The 26,661-nt window shown below is 38.2% G+C and overlaps 2 protein-coding genes across 7 annotated transcripts in view; one reads left to right on the forward strand and one right to left on the reverse strand.

Moving 5' to 3' along the window:
* The window catches only part of LOC109041829 (unconventional myosin-IXa), a 73,005-nt gene that overhangs the window by 19,847 nt on the left and 26,497 nt on the right, over positions 1-26,661 (reverse strand). For all 6 annotated transcript variants that reach the window (XM_019058272.2, XM_019058268.2, XM_019058270.2 and 3 more), the window contains 8 exons: positions 26,165-26,365; positions 25,173-25,264; positions 24,511-24,624; positions 23,558-23,652; positions 22,083-22,187; positions 20,615-20,942; positions 19,521-19,789; positions 18,660-18,949 (listed from right to left, as the gene is read on the reverse strand). In XM_019058272.2, coding sequence (XP_018913817.1) covers positions 18,660-18,949; positions 19,521-19,789; positions 20,615-20,942; positions 22,083-22,187; positions 23,558-23,652; positions 24,511-24,624; positions 25,173-25,264; positions 26,165-26,365 — 1,494 coding nt within the window. The remainder of the gene's footprint in view (positions 1-18,659; positions 18,950-19,520; positions 19,790-20,614; positions 20,943-22,082; positions 22,188-23,557; positions 23,653-24,510; positions 24,625-25,172; positions 25,265-26,164; positions 26,366-26,661) is intronic.
* On the forward strand, positions 11,281-17,448 carry LOC109041830 (microsomal glutathione S-transferase 1). The gene is made up of 3 exons (XM_019058274.2): positions 11,281-11,730; positions 14,294-14,373; positions 16,274-17,448. Exons 1-3 carry the CDS (start codon positions 11,593-11,595, stop codon positions 16,518-16,520), a joined length of 465 nt encoding a protein of 154 aa, XP_018913819.1. The 5' UTR covers positions 11,281-11,592; the 3' UTR covers positions 16,521-17,448.

Raw genomic sequence — 26,661 nt, forward strand, 5'->3', positions numbered from 1 at the left:
GATACCGACGCCGATTCGAGGCACTGTTTCGATTCGGCCGAACGTTTACGCGTCGGAAAAGCGGAAAGAAAGGGGAGAATCGGTAGATATCGATTGCGCTCCGATAGAGAGGTAAAACCGGAGGACGAGTCCGGGAGGCTAATTGGCTCGTGTTAGTGTCAATTTTCGACCCTGCTCCCGAAAACGCGGGGCGGCTCATTTCGCAAATATCAAGAAAGCAGAGCGGACATGAATTATTCCTGCGTCGGGAGTCCACGCATATAATTGGCCCGAAACGGACGGAAAACTGGAGAAAAACAATGAGGTCAAAGCCGCAGAGATATGAAAATGAGCTCTTGGTTCAAATGACGCCTTTCCGTCGTTGGAAACATCGTGATGAATGACAGGGTGTCTACTAAAACAGGATCGTCAAAAATAAGTACTTTTACAGTATTTTTTCAGTATATTCTCAAGAAATTCAGGACCTCCTCCGACAGAAAAATTCCGTACTTTTTCAGTACCTCCACTTGATGAAATCAGAATTTCAAAAATTTGAAATTGCGACAAAAATGACAAAAAATTGAAAAAAAAAATCTGGACCTTTTTGCGGAATTTCCGCACTTTTTCAATGCTTCCGGACCGCCCTTAAAAAATCAGTACTATTTCCGGACTTTCTGGACTTATAGCCACCCTGAATAAAAACCCATGCTTTTCTTCCTAGATATCGTCACCCTTCCGGCCAAAGTATCACAAGCGCCATGCGACGTTTCAAATTTTCCACCGCCATTTCATCTTTTAACAGGGAAATTGTTGGTTGAATCTGTTTGAGAATTTCGCTGAATTTTATCGGCAGCACGAGGAAAATTCAGTGAAATTTTCGACCAGCTTCGTTGAACAATTTCTAAAAAAATAAAATGGCGGCGGAAATTTTGAAACGTCGCATGACGCTTGTGATACTTTGGCCGGTAGGTGACGATACAACGAAACGGAAGCGAGAGGCAACAATTGAGAACCGCGTAACTGGGTAATTTTAAAAGATATAAAATAAAAAAAAAAACATAGGAAAAACTTCCCGACTTTTGGTTGGAGATTGTGAAGTATGAGTGCACGCTCCGCCGAGAAGAATCGTGTATGTCAGAACTCCTTTTGATGAGTTGGTTCAAAACTCCTGATTACCCTTGATTTTCTTGGTTGCCTTACAACTCATAATACTATCCGGTTTCTGAGCTTGCCACCCGGTATTGATAAGATACCCCTACATTTGTCAAAAAAATTATGCAGTATTCTAGGGTTACTCTACAGCAGTACGATTATGGCTCATTTTGAAGGTGCTAAACCCTCGGGGATAAAATTAAGACGGGTTTTTTGAACGAGTAGGGATAAGTGTCGGACTGTTCTATTCTAAATTGAGTTCCAGACGGGAAACGTAATCTTCAGGGAGAGAGCAGCTAAGAATATAAAATTGACTTAGACCTCTTGAAACAACCACTTCAATTCATAGTGGGGTGAAACATAAGTATTTGAGCAGATTAGGTTATTTTGTCTTATTTTCTCCAATAATTGTCCAATCTAGAGACCAAAGATATCCTCGTACTCTGTTTTCTTGGCAGTATCACTTTAAAAATGATGTTCACAAAATTTCAGACACCTGCAAATTCTCTACTTCGGGATTGGCGCCATTCAGGGCCGGATTAAGGGGGTGGCCACATGGGCCGCGGCCCATGGCGGCAAAAATTTGCAATTTTTTGAAGTGTAGGTATAAAAAAGAATCGGATTTATAAAAACAAAATTACAAACGAGAAAAGGCGGCAAAATCTCTCATTTCCTGAGAGTATAGTAATTTCTAAGTTTGTCTTAGTGATACAAAAGACAGCACCCTCAATAAGTCGAGTTACGAGAGAAACCAAACACGCAATTTGGCATAGAACGGCGCGACTTAGAGAGAAATGATAACGAGGACTTGAGATGAGAAGAAGCCCTCGGCGCGGCGATCGGCATTTTACACATATTAGCGCCTACAAGACTGCACGAATACTTCACGCATTGTATCAAACACAGTGCGGTCATTGCGGTCAGCGTGAAACGGATAGCGCTTACAAGAGTGCATGAATACTTCACGCATTGCGCCAAACACAGTGCGGTCAGCGTGAAACGCATAGCGCCTACAAGACTGCGTGAATACTTCACGCATTGCGTCCAACACGGTGCGGTCTGCGCGGCGCGGCGGCGGAAGTCAAAATCATTGAACCACATTTATGTTTGTTCTTTCATAATTTGTTCGTTCATTTCTTAGGAATGGAAGGCCTTGTCCACACAGAGATAGGTTTACGGAACTTAACGTTCGCGCAAAGTTTCGTGAACTTTTGCTAGAAGTGTTGACAGGGCTTTCCCCAAAAATGTGTTCAACACGAGTAAATGCGTCTTATGCACCCCTCCCCCGCTGACACGTTCATTTGATGGTTTTTATCGAGTTTCAAAACGAATGAGAGGGAGGGGGGGCAAAATACAGGCGGCCCATGGGCGGCAAGTAGGTGAATCCGGCCATGGAGCCATTTTGAAACAACCACTTCAATTCAGAGTGGGGTACTGGGGTGGTCCCCATTATTTTGAGGGCAGATTCGTGAACTTTCGTGCGATTCCATCCGTCAAAATTTCGACGCAGACCCTAGAAATTTATTAAGCTAAGGGAAAATGCCGGGAGAAATTTTTAAGGCTATTGAATTTCTTCCGAAAAAATATGTATTTCTGAAAAATTTATTAAGCTAAGGGAAAATGCCGGGAGAAATTTTTAAGGCTATTGAATTTCTTCCCAAAAAAATATGTATTTCTGAGAAATGCTAAAATATTTTTTTGTGAGATTTTCACGCACAATGCATTAAAGTGAGAATGAAATCCTGTGAGAAATTCAAAGGAAACTTTTCGAGAGGTTTTCAGAGATCTGATTTATGATCGGATTAATTTTGGCGACGTGCAAATTTTCATACGGCGTTTTTCCTCGGCACGGTAAAACTAATCTACCGAATTCAGCTGCCGATGCGTGACATGTACCGCCACGTCGACCTTGGGCAGGAGTAGCTTTGACGTTAATCGAAAATCTGACTCAGTTCCATGATCGAAACGAGGTCCGACTACTGGTTTTCCGCAGAAATAGTGCCAACTTGATGATAAAATAAATAAACAAGATGACACTGTTAAGTTGTTCGAGCAGAGGTTGGAATATTAATGTACGATAAATCTTGAGAAACGTTCTACGATTAAGAAAAAAAACACGCCTCCGGCAACTCCCATGAAAGGAAACCAGCTACACGCTGACTTTAAGTCGTGTTGTGCAGCTAATTAAGTGATTGCACTTCTTGTATTTGCCAGGGGGGGGGGGAGGAGGGGGTGTTCCGTTATCCACCGTGAATTGGTCTTCAGTTATTACAAAGTGAGGTTGTTGAAATTTGATTATAAAAATATTGTCTTTAGCTAAACGAGTGCTCTGCATTACCACTGACAGAGTTTTGTCAATTCGAGTAGCTGATACCTTTTCGGTCCCAAAATTAAAATTGCAAAGAATAGATGCTAAAGGGGCAAACTCAAAATATGTGACTCAGCGAAAAACATTGACGATGCCATTAAACGATTTTGACGGCAAAATTCATATTTCATAGATCGTGTTGCTCCATCTGATAAATATTTGGTTTTACTGAAAATTTGGAGACAGGTTTCAGTATTCCCAGTTTTCTTTGCGGAGCGTGAAATAGAGTAATAGCCCGTTAAGATGATCTTCAGGATCACTTCTTGAAGGGACGAAGAGAAATCGTTGGTTTTCTCAAAGACAATCCTACATATACCACGTGGTGGTGACGCGAAATTATTCGATACTGTCCCCTGAATGCAACTGATCGTGCTTGACGAACGTCCGTGTTGCATATGTCATATGTTGAAGGCGCTCTGCTTCAACTTTCCTTTAGCGAGGCGGCGCGGCGCGCTGCTAATGTTGCATGTAAGACGCTGCCTAGATAATCCTTCTTCCCCTTTACCAGCAAAAGGTACCTGATTGATACGGAAGCAGGGACAGCAAAGATTTTTGATGACCCTGTGCAAGGCTTTTTGGACTGAAAGTTTGAAACGTATTCAAAGAATGAAACAGAAAAAAAAAAAAAAAAATGTGAAAACTGCTTAACGCTGCGAAAAAGTCATACTCATTCATCACGAATTGAGACGGAAGAAAATGAGGAGAGGGAAGTAGAAATAACGCTGCAAATTTTGAAACAAATCTAAGGATGAAATTACAAAATGTTTACATGAAAAATGTGTCCCGCTGTGCAGATTTATACAGACTGGGAGAAGAACTTATACAGCACACGCTCGAACAAATTTTGTCGAAGAGTGGTAACAACTTGGCATGGATCGGTGGTGATATAACATAAACACAACTTGATTCCAGTGCTTCAAACCGCTCATGTTTCATTTATTTAAGAAAATATTTCAGGACATATTAGCATAAAATTTGCAGATCGAGTTTTTGAATGGGCTGAAAAAATCACACTGAAAACTGCGCCAGTTTCTTTATACAAAAATTAACGAAACAGGGGCTGTTAGAGAATGGCATGATTAATGCTTGTAATTTGAAAATTAAAGTATGATTTTTCACAGATACAGCGATCGCGGATTCACCTGTGTCGATAAGATGTTTTGATTAGTTTCCTCTTTAAAAAATAAGAGAAAAAGAACATACTCAAATATTTGTGAACGTTGCGATGCAGTTACGAATTTTTCGACGTTAGCTACCAGTGGCGCGGCGTGATTTGCGATACATCGATTCATCTGCCATTTAAAGGTATGGAAAATAATCGATAGACAGGGTGTTCGTAACGAACACATTAATAATCGATTCTCTAGCATAGCTTCAAATGGAGGAAATATCGATGGTCGATCATTCATACTTCGCCACCTTTAGCTACCGATAAGCTAGAACTACAGCCACGGCTGCAAAGGGGAAAATTGGGTTCATATAAGCTTGAAGAAGTACGGATCTCGCTCTTTATTGAAAATCGAAAAAGAAATCATTAATGCAGAAGAATATGTTCGGGCTTTAGATGTTTGTTTACTTTCGGTATTGATTCACCTCAATTAATGATCCCGGTCCGATTCAAATCCGTCGCTAAGGCGTGGCGCTGCCGCTGAAGACTCGAGTGGGGTTAGATTAGGTCACGCAACTAAATCAACTTCGCGGCAATGCGGGAGGTGTCGCGCGGAAATGAAGGGGCTTGCCGCGCCACTGCTAAGTTGCGCAGATTTCCTCTGCAGCTGCAATTGTAACGGATGGGTTTCAGGTTTCTTCCCTTTTCTCTTTGGCACACTGTGCACTTTGAAACAGGGTGTCTACTAAAACAGGCTGGCCAAAAATCAGTACTTTAACAGTACTTTTTCAGTACATTCCCAAGAAATTAAGTATCTTCTGGACAGAAAAATTCAGTACTTTCTCAATACCTCCGATTGACGAATTTCGAAAATTTTCAAAAATTTGAATTCCCCGCTCAAATTGCGACAAAAATGAAAAAAATTCCGGACCTTTTCCCGGATTTTCCGCACTTTTACAGTGCTTCCGGACCTCCCTTAAAAAATCAGTGCTATTTCTGGACTTGTAGACACCCTGCTGAACGAACAGCAAATCGATGGCTGAGGTCGACAAATGTTCTATTTCGATTTCGACGTTGCAAATCTCCATTCATGTTCATTTAATTAGAGGTAACCAACTGACAGTTTTGCTTAACTAGTTGCTTATCAACCCTCATCAGGCGAAAAGAAGCGATGAATTCCGACTTTAACTTTTACCTCTCCCGCTAAAATTCCTTAAGTTCTTAGTGCGTGGTCTCTAAATTTTTTATCTATGATCTGATCAAGATTTGCATTTGCTCCTACATTTCTTTAGTTATGCAATTAGAGCTGCGAAAGAGTCGAAATTATGGAATTCACCTCTCGAGAGTTCAGTGGGCGAAATTCATAGATATGTCAATTATATTTTCCTTAGGTCCGAGTGACGCGCGATTTGCTCATCCGATTTTAAACTTTTTTAAGTGGTTGTATTTTTGCCTTTTTCATTTTTCCTTTTTATTATCTATAGCGGCAGATCTCAGTTAAAACGGTCACCGCTGGATTTCCATGCGTCGCAGAACCGCACCATTGCAAGAAACTGGGGACCGTTATGAAAGCTACGCCACTCTGAGTCATTCGTTCACCCGTGTGTGACCTTTGACCTTTATGGATTGGACGAAAAATCAATTTTTTTCAAAGGTGCAACCTGTTTATGATATACGAACCCGACAAGAGTAAAAACACGCACGCAACAGTAAAAATAAGTCAATCGGTTTATTTTGCATTGCTTTTGACGTGAGATTGTTTTACATTAGCATAGGAAAATAATAAAAATGATAATAAATTTCCGAGAAAAGAACTGGCTAAGGCCAACGTAGCTGTTAAATATCGAGAAAAGATCGATTAGTATCTGTCATCAGTAACTGAAGCAAAGCGATGGTAGAAGCTGATGGGGAAAATTATGATATACAGTTCATAATCGAATCAGTGAGAACGAAAACACACTAACTCGGTAACTCGAAAATGCTCAATTTTCATTTGAGACAGCCAATTTTACGTCTCGTGAGGCTGTATAGTTCTTTGGGAGAGCAATCTTGAGAAAAAAAACACACTGGAAAAAAAACAAAAAAAACAACACATTGTATCTAGAGTCCAGGCTCTTGAAAACATTGACAAGAAAAAGGACTCTTGATTCAATCAGATTTAAGCTTAAATCAAAAGGAAATCCGCTCAAATTAAGAGGCTTGGTTCTTGATTTAAGCTTAAATCTGATTGAATCAAGAGTATTTTTTCTTGTCGATGTTTTCAGAGTCTGGGCTCTAGATCCAATGTGTTTTTTCCGGTGTATTGATAATAATAAATTCTGATTTTTTCGATGTTCCTGTCAAAAAAACAGAACCTAAGTTTGATTGATGGGCGGATCCAGACGCTTTGGCCCCCAGGGGCGGAAGGGGGGGGGGCCTCTCCAAATTTTTTTCGAAGATTTCAAACATCCAATATGCAGTTGGAGTTAATTTCGTCATGAATGGTGTCTAAATATAAGCGTACTTCCTTTTTCTTTCCTCCGTTCTTCGCTTCTTCTTCCTCTTTTTTTCCCCTGTGAAAAGTACTTCGCCTTTTATATATAATTATGTGTACCGCAAACATACTTCATGCAACCACGCACATAATCGATTTGACAAATTCAGAATCGGCTGACGCGATTATCCAATGCCTGGATTGTCTGAAGCGCAATTTTATGCGATAGACGGTACGTTCACTGCCAAGGTCGCAGCTTTGCAGGTGTTGGGGAGGGGACGTAAATATCAAACGCAATGACGTGCAAATCTTTTATGCATGTTCTATAAAAGTCGGGTTTAAACATCATTCTCGGCACGCCTTGCTTGGACATAAACAAACAAATGCCTTCCAGATGAAATGAACCGCCAGCGAGATACGTTGTATGCAACCATCGGATGTTCACGGAACTATAAGGAGGAAAATTTAATTTTTTATTCCTTCATAGAAATAATGAATTTTCCCTGTTTTTAAATGAAACTATGTAGTGATGAGACTTGGTCGTGACTTGATGCTGATATTTTACGGTAATGCACGATATATCGACTTTACTTTCAAATCGGAGGCGAGGTTTCTTTAAAATGAAGAACTCAATACTTTCACAAAACACCCCCTCCCCTGTTTGTGTAATTTTGTTAAGTTTTAGGATCTTTTCAATTAGTAAATGAAAAATTAAAACATCGAAGATAAAACTCAAACATGTGACGACCCGAAATCATATTCAAAAATTCACTCTTTCTGATTAAGAGGAGGTATAGTCGGTTTTGTTGTTTCGAGATTCTTTTTTCAATACCACTTTTATGTGGCAAAAATGTTGATAAATTATTTTCACGGATTTTCCTGCTGAAAAGGATGCACGAAAATAAATTCTAAAACACCGTATCGTGCGTGATGGAGAACTTTTGTTTCATGATGCCTATCAAAAAAAAAAAAAAAAAAAAAAAAAAAAAAAAAAAAAAAAAAAAAAAAAAAAACTCTTGTGTGAGAGATATTATTGTTCATGTACCTATTCCAATTTTTACTAGTACATACTGATAATGATATATTATCTAACCTTACTTTGTATTTTTAATGAAATTAATTTAGCTCTTTTAAATCATTCAGATATAGATACAAGACATATTCTTGTGGTAGTTACGTTTCATTTTAATAAGTTTATTTAGAAGAAGAAGAAAAAAAATTGCTCGTGCACAAACATTTTGGACGAGTATTCCTAACATTATTCAGCAAGAAACGAGAGTACAAAATATGAATATCGCAAATGACGAGGAAGTTGAAAAAACAATTGCGGCGTACGAGGCACATACCAAAATTGCCAATTCATCTTCCTACTCGTCTTGGTGAAGCATCTTGCTCTTGAGTGGCGATCTCGAGCGACGGACAAAAAACTGGCCCACCTTACTGCCGCGCTAAGGAGAAAACGCCGTATGAGCCTTCAGACGTTGCCAAGTTTCCTCCGATAAAAACCGAAGTACTGGGAAAATTGAGAATATTATTTTCTCAAATTTTCAGACAATTTTATACACAATTTCATCTAAAATATCCGAAAATTTCAAGTAGAGATATGCAAAAATACAGGTTTTATCAAGGGTTTGGCAACTCCCGAATGTTCATGCGGCGTTCTTCCTAAGCACGTCAGCTTAGTCTACTTGAAAAGCGAGAGAAGCACGCCTTAAAAAACCGCACCGGGCGCTACTGAAGGCGAAATTTCGGGTGGAGGGGAGACTCAAAGTAGTGAATGATCGTTGCCTCCTGCGCAAAAACGAGGTTTTGGCGCGGCGCATTCGATAGATTTTTTGCACGCAGCCGAGGTTTCCGATCGAACCATCCGACCATAAAAAGTGTGCGAAAAATACAATGTCAAAAGTTTTCTCTGAACTCTCCTGAGCTGTTCTCGAAGTTAAAATCGCAACACAGAAACTAATCTGATAGGATACTGATCTAATCGGATAGGTAATCTGTAGGATACTTCATGTGCCGTAGCATATCGACGCACACTGGAACGAGTCAATCGGATAAGTCGGACAAAATTTGGAAACTTTAAACGCTTATAACTCCGTTCATACAAAACTTTGAGGTTCTAAAAGTGGTTCCATCGGTTTCTTCTTGAAATTTTCTTCTACAAGCATCCCTTATAATTTAAAAAAACATCAAAATTGGCAGTTTCAGTCAAAAATTTCTTGTCCGACCTCTCTAATTGATTCGACCCACTGTGAGTCGATGGATTTTTTGCCACAGCCGAGGTTTCCAATTGAACTATCCGATCGTAAAAAAAAATGCAAAAAATACGACAGTGTCAAAAGTTTTCACGAAAATCTCCTGCGCGCCGATTATTGAAATTTAAACCAGCCGGATAAGACATCGAATTGCGATATATTTCATGGTTGAGATAGGGCTATGTCCTGTCGTGTCGGGCTGACAAAGTTTCAATAACCATTTGGATGTTAATACAGAATGTAGAGAAGTGGCGAGTGCCTAGACAGTCAAAACGCCTTCACTTTCGTACGTATGCAACACGGACGTCCATGGAGCTCGAATAGTTGCATCCAGGAGTTAAAATGGACTGCATTTTGCAATTTGGAACTATAAATTCTGGCTCTTATGGAAACACACTTATAAGCACAGGGAAACTAATGGCACATACGTTGTTTTTAAACCGGGCTTAAAATTATACTTCCAAATTGCAAAATGTAGTCCAAATGAGTGTTCGTCACATTCGACAGTAACTGTAAACTAAGGGGGCTTTATTACTTTCTAGCTCCCCTTTGTTGATAGAGGAAATATTGTAATCCTCCCCCAAAAAAAAAAAAGTTGAAATTTCATCATTTCTGGGTGTGTTAAGGTGTCTGGAGTTCAACTACCTTACTTGAAAAACTGTGTACATCCGTCCGTCCGGCGTCCCTTAAGTCTGTGTACAGCCATATCTCAAAATCTATTTGTTCAATTTCATTCAAAATTTGCTCGGAGGGCCATATCCGTGGTCTCCTTGTTTTTTCTTGCACCGCGACATAATTCCAGCGTTGCTTGTTGTGCCGATGAACTATTACTGATTTTCATCGCGACGTTGTCCATTTTTCGAATGATGCTGTGATTCTTGAAATATAAAACAACGTTACCATCCTAAAATGTGAGCCGAGGCCCCTACCTTCTCTGATCTAAGAACGACGAAGGCGGCAAAATCGTTACATGGTCACTTTCGGAAAACTTTGAGGGCGCATCTTAACAGATTTTTACGTATATTCAGATCTCACTGGTAGAGAAAATTGATTCTTATTCTTTCAAGTGTACATAGATTAAAATCGAAGTTAGAGGCTGATATAGGGAGTACATAATTTCTTCATTTTCCTAGTTCCTAATTTATTCTGACTTTTCCAGGTGACCCCAAAATCCCTGACTTTCCTGGGGGCCGATTTTTGAAATTGATAGACAAAGATTATTGAAATTGATAGACAAAGATTATTGAAATTGGTAGACAAACGATTATTGAAATTGATGGACAAAGATTATTAAAATTGATAGACAAAGATTATTGAAATTGACGGACAAAGATTATTGAAATTGATGGAAAAAGAGGACGAAAGGGAAATGGAGCGACCCTATGGGTTGACCTTATAGTCAGTCCATCATTTTCCTCCTCAGTCTTTAACAACCACCCATTTCAACCAATAGATCGATCCATTTTCCCTTTACCTCCTTTATTCATAGCTTCGTCTCTCGATCTCAATAATAATCAGCCCGGAGGTTTTCCAGGCGGTCGGAACAAACCCTGCTGAAAAACTAGATGCTTGTCAAAATGTACCCTCAGTCGGAATATTTAGATCTGATAGACTCCATTTCCTCCCATCCGAAATGGGCCAAACTCCCGCGGAAGTGCGGAACCCGGCTTTTACGATAAATTACGCCACCTCGTCAACTCCGACCCCTCCCCGGACGAGAAGGGGGAGGGGGGTGGAGGGCCATTAAGAAGGGCCACTGAATAAAAAATAATCGACAAACGGCTCCTATGAATTGACCACATTGCTGCGGCACGCGATCCTCCGTGGTGGTCGAGAGCACGGCGACTGCGTGACGTCATGACGTCATGACGCGACGCCCGCCCGGCGATTGGTGGCGTGCGTTGGCTATGACGTGAAACTGGCCGACCTTCTATTTTGAAGCCTCTTGTCGGTCGGAGCTCCTGCAGCACAGAACCACGCGCCCGCCGAAAACCGAGAACGACCCGACGCACAATCCGAGTGTTGAGTTCAACGCGTACTTCGAGTCGGAGTTTGACCCCGCAAGTGTTCCCAGTTAAACGCGTGCTCCGAGCCGGGGCCCAAAAAAGTCGATTAATCTTGTTTAATATAATATACATGTATAAATCTTGTTATACATATAATTATATAAAGAATACATGTAATTTCAAATAGATTCTTGGTAAAGTAAAGGGGTCCGAGCCGCTATCGGTGCAAGTTTATCTGTGACAGTGACAAAATGAGTTCGATAATGGGAAGGAATCTCCTGACGGTTGATAATGAAGTCTTCAGGTGTTTCACCTTTTACTCGTGCCTCTTGTTTTTGAAGGTGTTCGCTGTGGCTGTCTTCACACCCATTCAGAGGTTCCGCAAGAAGGTAGGACTGCAACCCTACGATACCACCCCCCTCCCCCCCGGAGTTTAATCTTCGGGGTGCCCCCCCCCTTCCAAAAAAAAAAGGACCCAGCATTTCATGTTAAGAATTCTGCTGGGTTTGAAACGGAGGTATAAGAAATTTTACTAAGACAAAGTGATGAAGATAAAAATAATTATGCAGGCAAAACGAAAGACACACTTCTCCCCAAAATACTTCTTTATCCAACCTCTGCTCTAAGATTCTTTCATTGCGCTCAATATGTACTAGTACAAAATATAAATAAAATAGTTTGGGTTGGTCCTATCAGCATTTTTTTCCTGTTTTTTTCCTTTTGTGTGTGTATAAACCGCTGCTCTGGTCAAGCTAAAAAAGAATACACCGTCTGAATTTATCCTATATTTTCAGCGCTGAAATGTAGGATACCTGACGCGATTGTGCGTAATTTAATGAACACTAAGCAGCAATTTGATGGCATTTTATAACAATCGGATTTCTGTTCCTGAAAACTCTGCTACCTATCATGCTTTTTGATAGTTTAACGCAACACTGGATACGATTATTCAAAGAGAACAGTGGGCGCAATTGGGACTATCTAATCTTGATCTATCTAATCATTAGCACAATAGAATCTTCTAATATTCTACTTCAAAGTTTGGGGAGGTTATGAAGTCATACAATCATGAAAACTGCACGCCGAGATTAGGCAAGCGACTACTAGCTGCGGCACGCAATGATGGATTTTTAACGCAAGATGGCAAAATCACTATCTCTCATTGTCAGTCGACTCCTGCGTATATGCCGCGGCTGAACGTCCTCTGATTGTTGTAAATCCTATCTTATCTTACATTCCAAATATTCCTTTTTTTATCTCGAGAAAACCATTAGTCAACGAGAGGTTCCGAATTTGGTAAAATCATTCTAAAACCGCGAATCGTTTTCGTCGATGATTACTTTTCCGAATGAGAATAATTGATTCAACTTCAGAATTATTATCTCGACATTGTTCTAGTTGACTCACGAAGTTCACTCCAACAAACCAGATTTCCGGAGCTAAGTGAAGGGATACAAGAAGAACATGTATCTATACTGCCATACTAAGAAAAAAGCCGTATGAACCTTCGTCAGTTGCCAAAACTTTGATTAAATACGAATTTTCAGAGCAACTTGTAAACATTTTCCATGAAATTTTTTAGAGAATTTTTTTCATAATTAGATCTAAATCATCCGAAAATTTCAGGGGAAAATATTCATGACTCTCCTCAGAATATATTTTATACGCGAAAATTCGGCAATTCTCGAATGTTCATACGGCGTTCTTCCTTAGCACGGCAGTATAATTTTGCATTTTGCATCTATCATTATAACTGTTGACAATGATTGGTCTACATACTTTATAAAAAAATGGGATTTTAAATAAACTTTAATAGGTAAGCATTCAATACTTGGATTTCGATGTATTTTTTGCTATTAAATCCGTATATGACCTTACTTTATCTTCATTGTGCACAGATTATCCGAAAAATTGACTTTTCTCGAGAAAAGCTCCATTTTCAGGGAATAAAATTTACTAAGAGTCAAGTGATGACTTTGTGGCAAACTGATCCGTATTGACCACTGTTATCAATAACTTGGGTTTAATTTGAAGCTGAAAGTATGCCTAAAATGTACCGTTTGCCAAATTTTCGTTCTGAGAATATAAGATTGGGAATCTCACTTTTCAACGACCTTTGTAACTTGGCTCAAAGACTCAAAATGTCAAAATAGATAGAGAAATATCGATGGTTGGAGTACGAAACCACGCATCTTCATTGCAATGTCTTAAAATCTCCACTTCTACTTCATTTTTTCAAGAAGAAAGAAGTCAACTTAATACCTTGAAATTTTTACAGAATATTCAGTCTGCTAATGGAGAAGAAAAATTAAGGAAGTTTTCGATAAATTACATTGATCGGTTTTTTAAGGAAACCATGAAGTCTGTGACGGGTAGTCAGCGACATTGCAAATGGAGACACGTGGTTTCGCGACACGGCTATCAATATAGAGCCAGCTTTACTCACATCAGGACTAACAACTTCAATCGGAATCGGCCCCACTACTATATGAAACTTCTTACTAAAATAAGTTCCAGATTTGAAGAATAAAATTCAATGATTCCGCTTAGGAGTTCATAACTGTATTTTAGAGCTGTGAAGTCGGAACTGCAATAGGTCATGTTGTTCACCATACCCTTTAGCCGCCTGTCAGACAGAAAATGCTCTAAAACATTGAAGTTTCCATCATAATTCGAGTGGAATTTTAATTAATTTATGAATAGTACTTAATGGATTCCGCAGTTTTTTTTCCGACTTGATTATTGCAGAAAAAATGTCGCGTAATTTGTTGATTTGTAGATGCTCCATGATTTTGTAAAAACACATCATTCCACAAGCTGGACAACTGTTCAAACTCTTAAAAGATTTCTTTCAGGTTAGAAATGAAGAAACTTCAAAATAGTGGCACAAATTTTACACATTTAGCTTAAGACTTGGTTTTCTAATTTTCCCTCATTTTCTCATTTGAACAGGCATTTATTAGTCCTGAGGACACAAAGCTTGCTGAGGGCTCCGAAGTCCGCGAGGATCCTGATGTAGAGAGAGTTCGAAGGTATTATCCTATTGTTTTCTTTCTTTGATTGAACTTCATGACACAGGCATTAGGAGGACAGCTAAGAAAATACATTGAAGTTACTTTACCAAAGGGATAGAAACTGATTATTTTGGCAGATCCTTTTCAAAGATAGAATTTTTCTGAATTCAGTAAAATATTAGTAGCAGGAAAAGTAAGTATTGATTGCAGCTAATAGTGGCAAGTTTCAATTTTAAAATTTTGCAGTTCTAAAGTTGATATAATTAATTGTAAAACTCTAAGAGATGAAATATTTGAAATAAAGTGATCTTAAAACCAATTGTACACTGTTAAAAAAAATTAGCTCAGAGCACGACCTATATAAGGAAGTCGCTCGGAAGTCACTCATCGCTCAGGGCCAATTTCCACGGAGTTGAAAATCTCCGACGTAAGTATGGAAATGCTGAGCTAAAGTAACTCAGGCATAAGGACGGGCTGCGTTGCTGGCGACTGCCCTCCCCTTACCCCTGGCATCCGTCTCATACCCCGATCCGTTTCCCCCCTCTCCTCCCCTCCCCTCCCTCTCCTCCCTCCCTCTTCTGCCTTTCCCTTCCACCTGTAACTGCAATGTATGTTCTTTTTTTTTGAAAAGATGTGAAGTTGTACTGCAAATCAAATCATGTTTGAGGAACTTTCGGGCCAATATCCCACAAATTCGGAGCCAAAGTGTTTTTTGAGTTGCAAACACGCGACGGAAAATCAATATTTGTCATAGCTGAACAGCTGTCTCCAGTAATTTCGAAAACGCTTTTAGACAAAGAAAAGTTTTATAGATATTAAGTATTTTGTGAACATAAATTCAGTGTAAGCTTAAAAAATAAATATACACGATAACAGAATTCTAACTTTACTGGACGCCACGCCATACACATATAATCAGGCGTTGATACCCAAAAGTATCATATGAGCTAAAAAGAATAAATGACAATTTCGTAGAATTATACTGCAAAATTTTATTCAATACACCTGAGGTTTTTCGGCATACAGTGCCATCTCCAGACGCATAACGAACCTTCACCAAGGAATACAGATACTTGACAAGGAAGTACAACTAAAAGCAAATAATCCATTAACGGGAGCAACATGATGGTTTTAAATAGGGAATAATCTAAATAAACTACCATGCACATGCAAATCAACAAGCGATAAGGAATGAAGCGATAAAAGAGAAAGAGATACAAGTTTGCAGTATAATGGTACGAAATATGTATTTTTCCTCTTAAACCTAGTTTCATAAAACTGCTGCCCTTACCGGCGTTTTCAAAATTCCTGGAGGTAGGCTATTCTACTAGGACGAATTCTTATTTTCCGTCGTGTTAGGAACTCAGCGAACACTTTGCTATGGGATCCATTGGGTATTATCCTGGAAAGCCTTCAAACAAAATTTAATTTGCTGTACACCTTCACGAGTCGCAACTAATCACTGTTCACGCAAAAGCCACTGGCTGGAGACTGACGCCGTCGCAGTCGTGAATTCCAGAATAAGATTGTAACGGCCAATGCGCGTTGATGATGCGCAGAAAATTATAGCTCTGTTTCTTCTTAAGTATCTAAAATCTGAGTGGAAAGTATCTCTCCCGAGCATATAGCTGTCTTTCCTGGAGTGACACATGCTACAAGGAGCTTCCCATGCCAGAGCGAGCTATCTAACTCACCGCAAAATTTTGTCACTCGATGCTCCAGGCAGGATAGCTCCATAATATTTCACTCAGGCCACTCAGGCCAGAATAATTTTTAACAGTGTAACACAAGGAATAAGGTGAACAAATAAAAAAACAAAAATTTCTGCTTGTGGTGGACTCATTTTCTCCTCCCCTTACATGGTATATCAATGAATAGGCAAAAACTGGACTATTATTTTGGTTTTTTTCTCTTGCAGGGCTCATCTCAACGACCTGGAAAACATTCCGATTTTCTTCATGTCCAGTCTCCTTTTTGTTTCAATCGATCCTCACGTCATGCTAGCCAAATGGCTGTTTCGGATCTACACCATAGCCCGATACCTCCACACACTCGTCTACCTCCTCACGATACCGCAGCCTGCCAGAGCTTTATGCTTTGCCGTTGGAATCACCTGTAACTTCATTATTCTTGCCTATGTTGTCTACAATAGTTTCTCAATTTAATGGAACTCGAGTTACAAATCCTCTAACTTTAGGGTTGTTGATTCAAGAAAAAATAATTTAAGAGATGGAGTAGTTAATACGATGAACAGGAAATTTTAAGCAATTTATGATGATGACTCCAGATTCACTACAATCCCAATGAACATATGATGCTGGAGAAAAAATACTCAAACGTCACCAAATGGCAAAATGAGACAAACAGCAAGATGTGATGAAACCGAAAATACTAGTCAAACTAAAATTATTATGTAACGTTTGAAACTATTACCTTTGTTTAAGATTTAAGAGTTAACAGTCTTTCTTCTGGTTGATCAAATGCTATAAAGTTGGGTTCCCAGGATCTTAATCGACCCTCACTTCATACGACTATTAAAAGAATCTTCAGAATTGACAACTTCAGGCAATCGAAACAATTTGCTCCTTCAAGCCCTCAATCACGATTTCCTTAATTTTTTTCTCTACCATTTTTGTGGTTTTTAAATTGTAGTTTCCCTGTCTATTCCACAATTCCCACCGTTTACTTGTTACCAATTAAAATATCAAGGAAAAAAAAGAATCTCCTGAGAACGAAGAAGTTGTCTATTCCACAATTCCCACCGTTTACTTGTTACCAATTAAAATATCAAGGAAAAAAAAGAATCTCTTGAGAACGAAGAAGTAATGTCGTAATTATTGTTTTGTACCGTAATATGAGGGTTTAGTGCACATTTAATACTTAGCATTTTTAGCCATTGTCTGACCATGAGAGACCCACACAACAAGGAGGATGCTAAATTTCCAATTATATTAAATATTTGTCAACAGAGAAAACTGGGCAACATTGCAGTTAGGGTTTTCCTGTTTTGTAGGGGGAATTCCCTTAAAATGTTCAGAAAGAGTTTTACTTTTGGAAAAATAATACAAAGATAAAAACTTTGAGATGTTTCAATGGAGTTTGTTTACTTTTTTCTTTGTTACAAAATCCTCCTTGATTTTTCCTTGAAAATTTGCTGGAGCCACCGACTGTGAAAGATTTTCCGAAGAACACTTACAGCAATAAAGGCAACGGTCCTAGCCTGCTGTATACAAGTTCTGAGGCTTGTTGACAATGGAACGGCTCACTTTAAAAACTGCCTGACTTTATTGCGATGTTTTAGTTTTTCTGTTCAAATTTTTACTTTAGTGAAGAAAAGCAGTCAATATATTTAGTAGACGTTTTCTACAATTTCAGATTCTATACTTCACAGAGATATTAGGAAATTATTGAATGAATATTTTCGTTTGTTTTCTTTCCACCGAAAAAAAGTGAAGAAGGGGGAAACTGAAACATTGAGTTGATAATTTCGAGTTGAGCGGTTTTCAAAGGCAAGCTATTCAGTTGCGGTCCCTGATCATCCTCAAAAGTCTCCAACTACACTTATTGCTTGTTCGCAAACTCATTCTCAGAATTAGGCTTAATCAATTGTCGGAATAAAGGACTAACCATTGGCTGAAGAAATTTATGGCCAAAGAAAAAAGATGACTCATCCAATTTATCAGTTAACAAAAATAATTTTTCACATTGAAAAATCTGCGACAAAAACCAATAAAACGCAGACTCAAACTTCAAAGAGCCTAAAGTTTAATTAATGGAAGATGCAAAACAACATGGTGAGATGAAAAAAAGATCAGGAATTGATTATAGATATTTTAAGATATCATGAAGATATGATATTCATTTTCTCATGATAAAACATCCATTTAATTTCCCTACCTTTATATTCCTTGTTCCTGGATAGGGTTTTAAAATACCTATTCGATTAACTCGAGCATGTAGTAGAAAGATAGAGTGCTCATGCGTAAGTATTTTATAATTTGAGCAGTTTCCTGAGGTTGATTTGAGATAGAAGAGCTGACAGCATGACTGGTTTGGGCACAGAAATTATAGGAAATGTTGGTATCAAGAGAGACTTCTGAGAAAATAATAAAATGAAGAAGAATCCTGTCCTAAATATGATGTTGAGTCTTGTTGTTGTATCTATCCTGAGAGTTTGTTTCCGATTTAATTTAAACTCCAAATGAACATACCTTTTGACAATTCAGATAAGAAAAAGTCTATTGACGAGATTTTCATAGAAAATAGCAGCAGTAGAACAAGGCCAAAAATGTATATAATCCTACCTTTTTGGTGATGAAATCTTGCATAAGCTTTAGCTCCCTCGCATCGGAAATGATCTTGTCTGTACTATCCGTGAACTCAGATGTTCCTGTGAGACTGAACTTCCCACCACTTGATGCAATACGATCACAGTTGAGTGAAGTTTGGGAGTTAGACTTTTCTGCGACAACCCTTGACTGCTTCCGGTACTTCCAGATCCCTCCTCCACCATCAGTTCCAACTGCATGCAGGCACGGAACTTTTAAGACACCTCCGTTCTGGATGCATTTGGTGTGGAATATGTGTTTACAATCTGCAAAAATAGTCACAAGGAAGTTAGAACTAGTTCTGTATGAACATAGTGAGAGAGTGAACCACATGACAGGGTAGCGGATGGGCATAGGAGTTGAGTATAATAAACTGAACTCATGAGTTTTGAAGAAAGAAACACATCGTTTCTTCCAGATATCCTTGATTAGGCAAAAACTTTTAAAACTTTGAGCATTAGACCTCAATGAACGTGTCTAATAAGCAAGTAAAGCAAAATGCGCTAGTGTAACCATGGCTTAAGCTTAGCTGCTGCTCCTGTTTCAGATTGCCCAAGTTTTTTAAGGTGCCAGTTTTAAATCCACCACTGCTTGGCAAGACCTTTTTGCTATACACTCACTTCACTTATGAAAAAGTCAGCTTTGCCCATATTTTTCATAAATGTTTGTCAAAGTTTATATAAGGTTTCATACATTTATACTAGCCTACTCTCCTCTTATGTCTCGCTTCTGATCACATTGTTCGAAAAATGATTTACTCATCGTGAATTAATTAAAATTTACAAGCATTAAAATATTCAGAGTTTATGTATACATAGAAAATTGAGAGTGACTGACCTGAGCATTTGTGTCCCTGGGTAACAAATGCATCCATTGGTTTATTACAGTAGGCACAGCGGTCCTCTTTTGAAAAGCGCGCTAGTTTTCGGAATTTGTGACCTGCTATTGTGAATATTGTTGTTCCTTTCCATTCGAGAAGTTCGTATGAGGGTGAACTGCTGACTGGAGTTTTGTGTTCATACTTTGATTCTTTTTTCTTATCTGTGATTATAATATTCTGAGCAGCTGGATCTGAATTACGTCTCTTCAAATCCTTCCCTATAGAACTGCAGAGGGGAAGAAAAAATTTAAAAGGTAAGTTGACAGTCTTAAAAGAAAATAACAAGAGGTTCACTTGTTCAGTTATTAAATAACAAATCAATGATATCAAAATGCTTGTACAGATGACCTGCTCCTTGATACAAAACTTTTATTCAGTTACTTACAACTAATTGGATTGCATTTTGCAAAAGGGAACCAAGAGCATTCTAGTGGCGCTAAGATTGTGCAACTATTTTTACCTAGCAAGTATAAACTGATCATATAAACAAGTTTTATCTTTATTCCCATTGAACGATTAATTCAAAACGAAAACTACTTTTCTATTATTAAACTACGATTTCAATTATTTTATTACTAAGAATGTAAGTTGCCCAATCTTCGCAACATTGGAATGCTCTTGGTTCCTTTTTGCAAAATGGGATCCAAATGTAAGAGGGTCTTCCAAAAAGTAAATTGGTATAGTTCATATTCCAGGTATTAAAATAGATGGGGAAACTTGTAGCAAGTTCTGTTCACAAAACAAGGATGCCATCTTTCTGCAATTTGGATTCATCCATTGAAATTTTTACATTTGAATGTCCGACTCCAATACTTAGAGGCAAAAGATTATATCATTATGTATCAAGGTAAGTTTTGGAGAGATATGAAAAAAACTGAAATGGAGAATTCTGATTAAATAATTTTTGAGGGAATTAGGATGGTCTGACAGAGAGATCTTATTTAAATTACTCATTTGATCTTGCGTCTCATGAAAATTGATGAATTTGTTCAGGGAGAATTGTTAAAGAGGAATTGTTTGGAGGAAGGAATTACAGTAATTATTCACCCACCTTTTGAGCGTCCATTTGTTCTGCTTGTACTGGCCTGGAGCGCTCCTCTCTCCCCGCTCTGAGTCTTCACTTGGAAATGAGTATTCTTTGCGCTTGGTTCCTCTCGCGGGAGCCTGCGGCTCCTGAGGGGGTCGCATTCGCTCACCGATTGAATTCGCATGGTCTGCTGAGTAGTAAAACCGGGAATCACCTGTGATGCGAGGTGATCGCGTCAAGCAGGGCTTTGAAGGTTCTGACTGTTTTGTCCATATGACATCATTGTTGTTGTCTATTTCTGAATCAGAGTATGCTGATTCGGAACCATTTTCCATTTTTTTCGATTTTGGACCTGGTACAAAAAAAAGGACCAAGAAATTAGAGAAGAATGAGAGATAAGGGTTAGTGCTTGGGACTTGAATACCTGCTTAACAATATTATCGTAGCGTTAAGAGTTGCTTTACCAGATGAAGTGTGCTCAAGTACATTTTGTCCTGCGTATCAATTATTTTCGAAACTTTGCAGAGTTACCGAGGACTTAAGTTGTTAAAATGGAATGATATGTTGTGTTGGGAAAATAGCTTGAAGCCCTGTCTCCTTGGAATTTTTTATTGTGGGGTTAAATCAAGGGAACAAAACAATATTTATTTGTCACGACTTTGCAAAGGCGATTTTTCCATGCGACAAATCGCGGGAACACATCTCTTGAAGACAAGGCTTTAGATACCAGACAAAAGCAGTCTCTCTCCACAGCTCTGATCCTACTTTCGCCTGGAGACCAATATACCCTTAATCCTCCATGTTTTTTTACTACTTAGTGTTGACAATAACTCAGGGTGGCACTTAAGATGTGAGTGCGACAGCATCTGCCAGCTACCCAACCACGAACCTTTTGCCATTATTAATGTTGATAGAGTCTAACTCTGTTCCATAGAAGAGAACCTTAAAGAGGACTTAGAATTTTGGATTTTGCAGCAATATTGACAACACGTTGTACCCACACTGTGAAAAAATCGGAAATTTCTACCATATTCTTTGTTGTCTCTAGGCTGACTTTGGTATATTTTGATAAAACTTTGATAAGATATAGTAAAGTTCATCATTAGGTCAAAGCCAAAAACATTCAGTGATTTGTTCTGATAGGGGCATACATATTTTCTTGAGCCCACGATGAGAAATTAGTAAATTAATTTCTTCTGCTGATATACAACACTGATAATCAGGGTCATCCAAAATGAAAACTTCTTTTTTCATACTACAAAATTGTGAAAGTTATCACACTGATGAGAAAAAACTGAGCAATCAACTTTTACAGTCAGTTTGTCGAATGTGACAAGAATAAAGATTCCGTCATGTGAAACTTCCATTGATTGAATCCTAATCTCAGAATCGACCTTTTCTGAAGTTACCTCAATGCCAAAATTGCCACACCTGCCCCTCAGTACTTATAAAGATAGGAACAATAATTGAATGAGATATTATTTGTATTTACCTATTAAGGCTTGGAACTGTTTTTTGGCTTTATGGAGTTTATCTCTGACTGGTGCTCCAGAATCACTTCGTTGCGATGATAAAGAATCATTGCTACCTTTCTTATCTGAAAAATAAGGGATTTCATTGATGAATCTGTAAATTTGTTTACGATTTTCACTCATCCTACTGCATAAATACACAAGGGTTACATGTTATGTCTGCTACGGTAGTGTGCTTTATGATAGAGACACTTTTTTCAACTTGTTTGACCAATTTTTTATTGGATGGATTACTTCGCAAACCATTGCTAAAAATACTCCAATGTTGAAGAAATTTTAAAAAACTTTTTCGAAAAGGTCAACTCCCTGGACAAAATGTTTATGAAATTTTCTACGGCTCCAAAAAAGCTGTCCAACGCCCAAACTTGTTCAAAACATTCAAATCAACTTTGAGATTTTCTCTATTTTCTTTAACCCTCAGAGTTTGAATTACATACATACTTACAGTAAATAAAAAGAAAAATATATATGTATATATTAAAGGCCAAAAGCTAGTGCAAATGTAGCTGCAAGGTAATGCGCAAAGATTCAGAAGTATCTGCCATTGAGGCAGACTACGGAAGCTGAAGGAACAAAATATGTATAATACCACCCATGATTGATACCCACCCATGATTTTAACCCATTGACTTAAACCGACGGCTCCCAGCCGTCTGCGCTGCGCTGGGCCAGATCTGAAGAGACGGCTCAGAGCCGTCCATTGACTGTTTGCGTTATTTTGGCGATTCTCCGGTAGATTGCGTTCTCATCAATGTTTATATGAGTAGTGTGGCCAGCCTATGACTTATTGCGTACAGTAATTTGTTGATTTGTTACGGTATTTTCATATTACTGTGCGTTTGCACATGAAATAACCTCAAAATTTTCTGATTTTCGCTGATCTTGTGATTTGTGCGACTTTGACAGCTAAAAACCACAATAATAAAATCATTGTGTTCAAAGTTTTCACCATTTTTCTCAAACGTTGTATTGTGAATGCTTATTGTGTCAATTTTCACTCTTAGAGAGAGAACTTCTGGATTATTTTGAAGTGTTCAAAGTTACTGATTTTCGCCAAATTAAATCGTAATTCCTGGCCCGGCAGGGTCAAATTAAATCATAAGTCAATGGGTTAATCATGGTAGTCACTACTGAGAGGTAGACCTCTTCCTTGCCACTATAAGTAAGAGATGCAACGCAGCTCATTGTTTGAATTACATCTCTTGTTTCCCCTCAAGTATTTTGGCAGAGAGGATATTATGTGCCTGTACCAGTCTCCATAAGAGTCCCTTATTGGAAGAATTTATACTTCAGGTTCTAACTTTCAGGTTAGCTCCCATTCTTTTGACTCATCTACTTTCCAAAATACTAGGTGGACTTCTGGGAGCAGATTACACTACCGTCATCAACCAGATATAGTTACTCTTTTGCAGGATATAAAAATAGCTTTACTTACCTAATGGGTAATCCTCTGAACTAGGTCTTGAATCTAGCTTCATCGACCTCAGTTTACTATCTATGCCTAAAATATCTTCTTGTGGATTGTTGATCCTGAAATTATGAAAAATATTCATTTTAGTTACTTAATTGATTAGAATAAACGCAAAATTGAACTAGTCTACTCAAAAATCAGGAGCTATGATAATGCCTTATAAAATACAACAGTATAGTCTGATATTTGTGAGGTAAAATTAGCCTTGAGACTGACCAGCACACGTGTTTGTTCTTATGGCAATCCTTTCACTTTTAGATAGTCTCTATAATAGGGTAAAGAGGGATAACAGCTTCAATACTTGAAAAAGTTTGAATGGAACAGGACAAAAATGTAAGTACCACAACACACAAAAAAAGGACTGCTGGAGAAGGAAATAAAAATCCGAGTCTACAGGGTGGCTAGCAAAATTTCATTTTATCATTCCCTGACTTCTAATGAAATTCCCTGACTTTTGTTTGACCTATAGCCATCGGAAACACCGCTTGAGAGCGCCATCCGGTTGGCACATCAACGCATTGCGGACCCGATTTCTTAAGGAACCTGCCTTCCAAAAAAAAAAACCCTAACCGTTGACAAAATTCCCTGAATTTTTCCGGAGATCCCCGTCGCTAGCCACCCTGGTCCATCAACTTCAGCGTACAACTTGTTGTATTTATAATCGAATCAATCGACACGAACAGTTGATTTGACAGAAGGATTATGATTCTGGGAGAACAAATGTTTGATGTTAATGAACGATGCAGAACCAAGCAATAGAATTCAATTACGTCCGTTCTAAAAACTTGTTGGTTCTGTTGGATAAAGATACCACTGGAGGGAAGTAATTGGCATGAATGCCAGCTTAAAGTCAGTGTAAGAGGTAAAATAAAACAAAAAAATCTGAGAGGGTTTGGATTGTAAAAGAGAGTTAATACCTTAAGTCCACTGAGTCTTCCTTATCGCAAGGAGAACTAGCGAATCTTTCTGAGCTTTCAGATATACTTGCTAACTGGACACCGTAATGGACATCAGGGTCCTGCCTTAAATCACTGCAAAATAGAAAAAAACGAAAATGTTAGCTGGAGCACATACTAGTATGTCAGTTATAGACTTCAGAATTATGTTTGTTTAGGGGTGTTCATTCTTGTTTTTTCATTATGATTATCAAAAATTAGATATTAATTTCTTACACTTTTTTATCCAACCATTTCCTACTTTATGGAGTTAGTTTTTTTTCAATCAAGGGCCACTGTCAATAGTTTCAGTCATTTCAAGTAGTTGAGCGCTTGCAAAGAGAGGATACTTAAAAATATTTTCATCCCTCTTAAAAGTAAAATTAGACTTGTTAACTTCTAAAATTGCACTTGTTAGTGCTTTGGTAGAAAAAATTCTTGAGATGGACTAAGTTTTTGCCTACCTTTAATCAATTACAGTCCTGAAAAATTGGCACCACTTAAAAAAAAGAAGGAAAAAAGCTAACAAACAAAATATGAAACAGCTACTTGTTTCCTCCATCCTGATAGTTACACATGAGAGGTAAAACATTTGATAACAAAACAATTGAAAATGAACTACAATGAGGAACTAAAGGACTTACATTGGACTAGGAAGTTGAGCAGGAGACAGCCTATCTGATGCTAAGCTTACGGGTAAATCTGACGAACTGATTTTAATAACCGTTTTCAATTGCTGAAAAAATCAAATAAAAATTACAATTGAAATAAAACTATAAGGAAAGTTCATATTAGTGAAGAATCTAAGATTCCTCAAGCTTGAAACTCGACTGGATCCTGAAAAAGATTCAGATTTTAAGTAAAAATCCCTCACACTTGAAGTCAAATAGGCCAATCTACCAAACTTTGAAAATCACGCCTTTCACGGCACCTCCCAAATCGGATCACATTGTTTCATTACTTCAAATCACATTAACAGGACTGATGATTTGGCAGAAAATTCCCACTTTTCCTGAAAAGATGAGCAGAAATTTCTCTAATTTTTCAAAGAGAAGAAACACACAGGAGACGAATTTTCCCATTAAAATGTCATCGCATTGAAAGAGTGCTAACTTATAGATCAACTATCAAAACTTTAAACGATGTAAACTTAATGTTAATTGAAAGGGCGAAGGATTTGAGTTCAAGGATGAAAATATTGAATTCAGACTCAGATTCAGGAAGATTTGGGATCTGACCTACTGGTTTAAATAGTCCGACTCCTTTCTTTGTAAAGAGCACATTTGGACTACATTTTGCAATTCGGAACTACAAATTCGAGCCTCGTTAAAAAATGATGTATACGCCATTAGTTTCCCTATGCACATAAGTGTTTTCCTAGAAGAGCCAGACTTCATAGTTCCAGATTGCAAAATGCAGTCCATTTAGAGATGAAGATGTTAAAATGAAAATGCCAATTACAAAGTTTTCAAATCAATTTTCCATCGGTTTTATTACGATAGATACTATGGTCTTCTAAAATATTGATTCAATGTGAAACTCCATTATTATACTTTTTTAGAAAAAAAAAAAAAAAAAAAAAAAAAAAAAAAAAAAAAAATTAGAGGGAGGTTTGAAAAAAACTTAGTCTACTTACCCTTTGCCTCATTTGTTTCACTCGTTTTCTAACCAGATAGCCTCGAGCTTGCGCTTGGAAAGGTACTATACTTGCTGAGAAACGTTTAAACCAAAGTTTTGTGCGGTACGCTCGCCATGAAGCTTGAATTTGCGTAGCTGCCATTTTTTCAGCTCGCAGATTTTCTGCTAGCCTTTGAGCAAGGATCATTCTCCACTGGGCCTATAAAATCAAGTCAGAACTCCTCCGTTAAATTCATTCCTCATTTTCCAAAACATCTAAGACATTCCCTCTCACACCACAGTATACAGTGAAATCTCCCTCGTCGAATTGTCTAGGAATTGGGAGAAATTTTGACTTGAGCAACTTTCAGTCTTAGCCATTTTGTCACTTAGGACAAAGTAAGAAAACTTTCTAAAACTAGGTTTGAGTAATACAGTTGTAAAGAGAGCATCAAGCCATTCCCAGTTGATGTATAAGCTAATTCATTATACAACTCTTGATGAGACTTATCTTCA

Source organism: Bemisia tabaci, chromosome 2 (genome assembly GCF_918797505.1).
Source record: "Bemisia tabaci chromosome 2, PGI_BMITA_v3".
Classification (NCBI taxonomy): Eukaryota; Metazoa; Arthropoda; class Insecta; order Hemiptera; family Aleyrodidae; genus Bemisia; species Bemisia tabaci.

What these genes read in the sequence shown, in the direction of transcription:
- LOC109041830 (XM_019058274.2), top strand. Translation starts at nt 11,593, where the DNA reads ATGAGTTCGATAATGGGAAGGAATCTCCTGACGGTTGATAATGAAGTC. An exon ending in TTCAGAGGTTCCGCAAGAAG is followed by an intron (nt 11,731 to 14,293) that starts GTAGGACTGCAA and finishes TCATTTGAACAG; the next exon opens with GCATTTATTAGTCCTGAGGA. An exon ending in GATGTAGAGAGAGTTCGAAG is followed by an intron (nt 14,374 to 16,273) that starts GTATTATCCTAT and finishes TTTCTCTTGCAG; the next exon opens with GGCTCATCTCAACGACCTGG.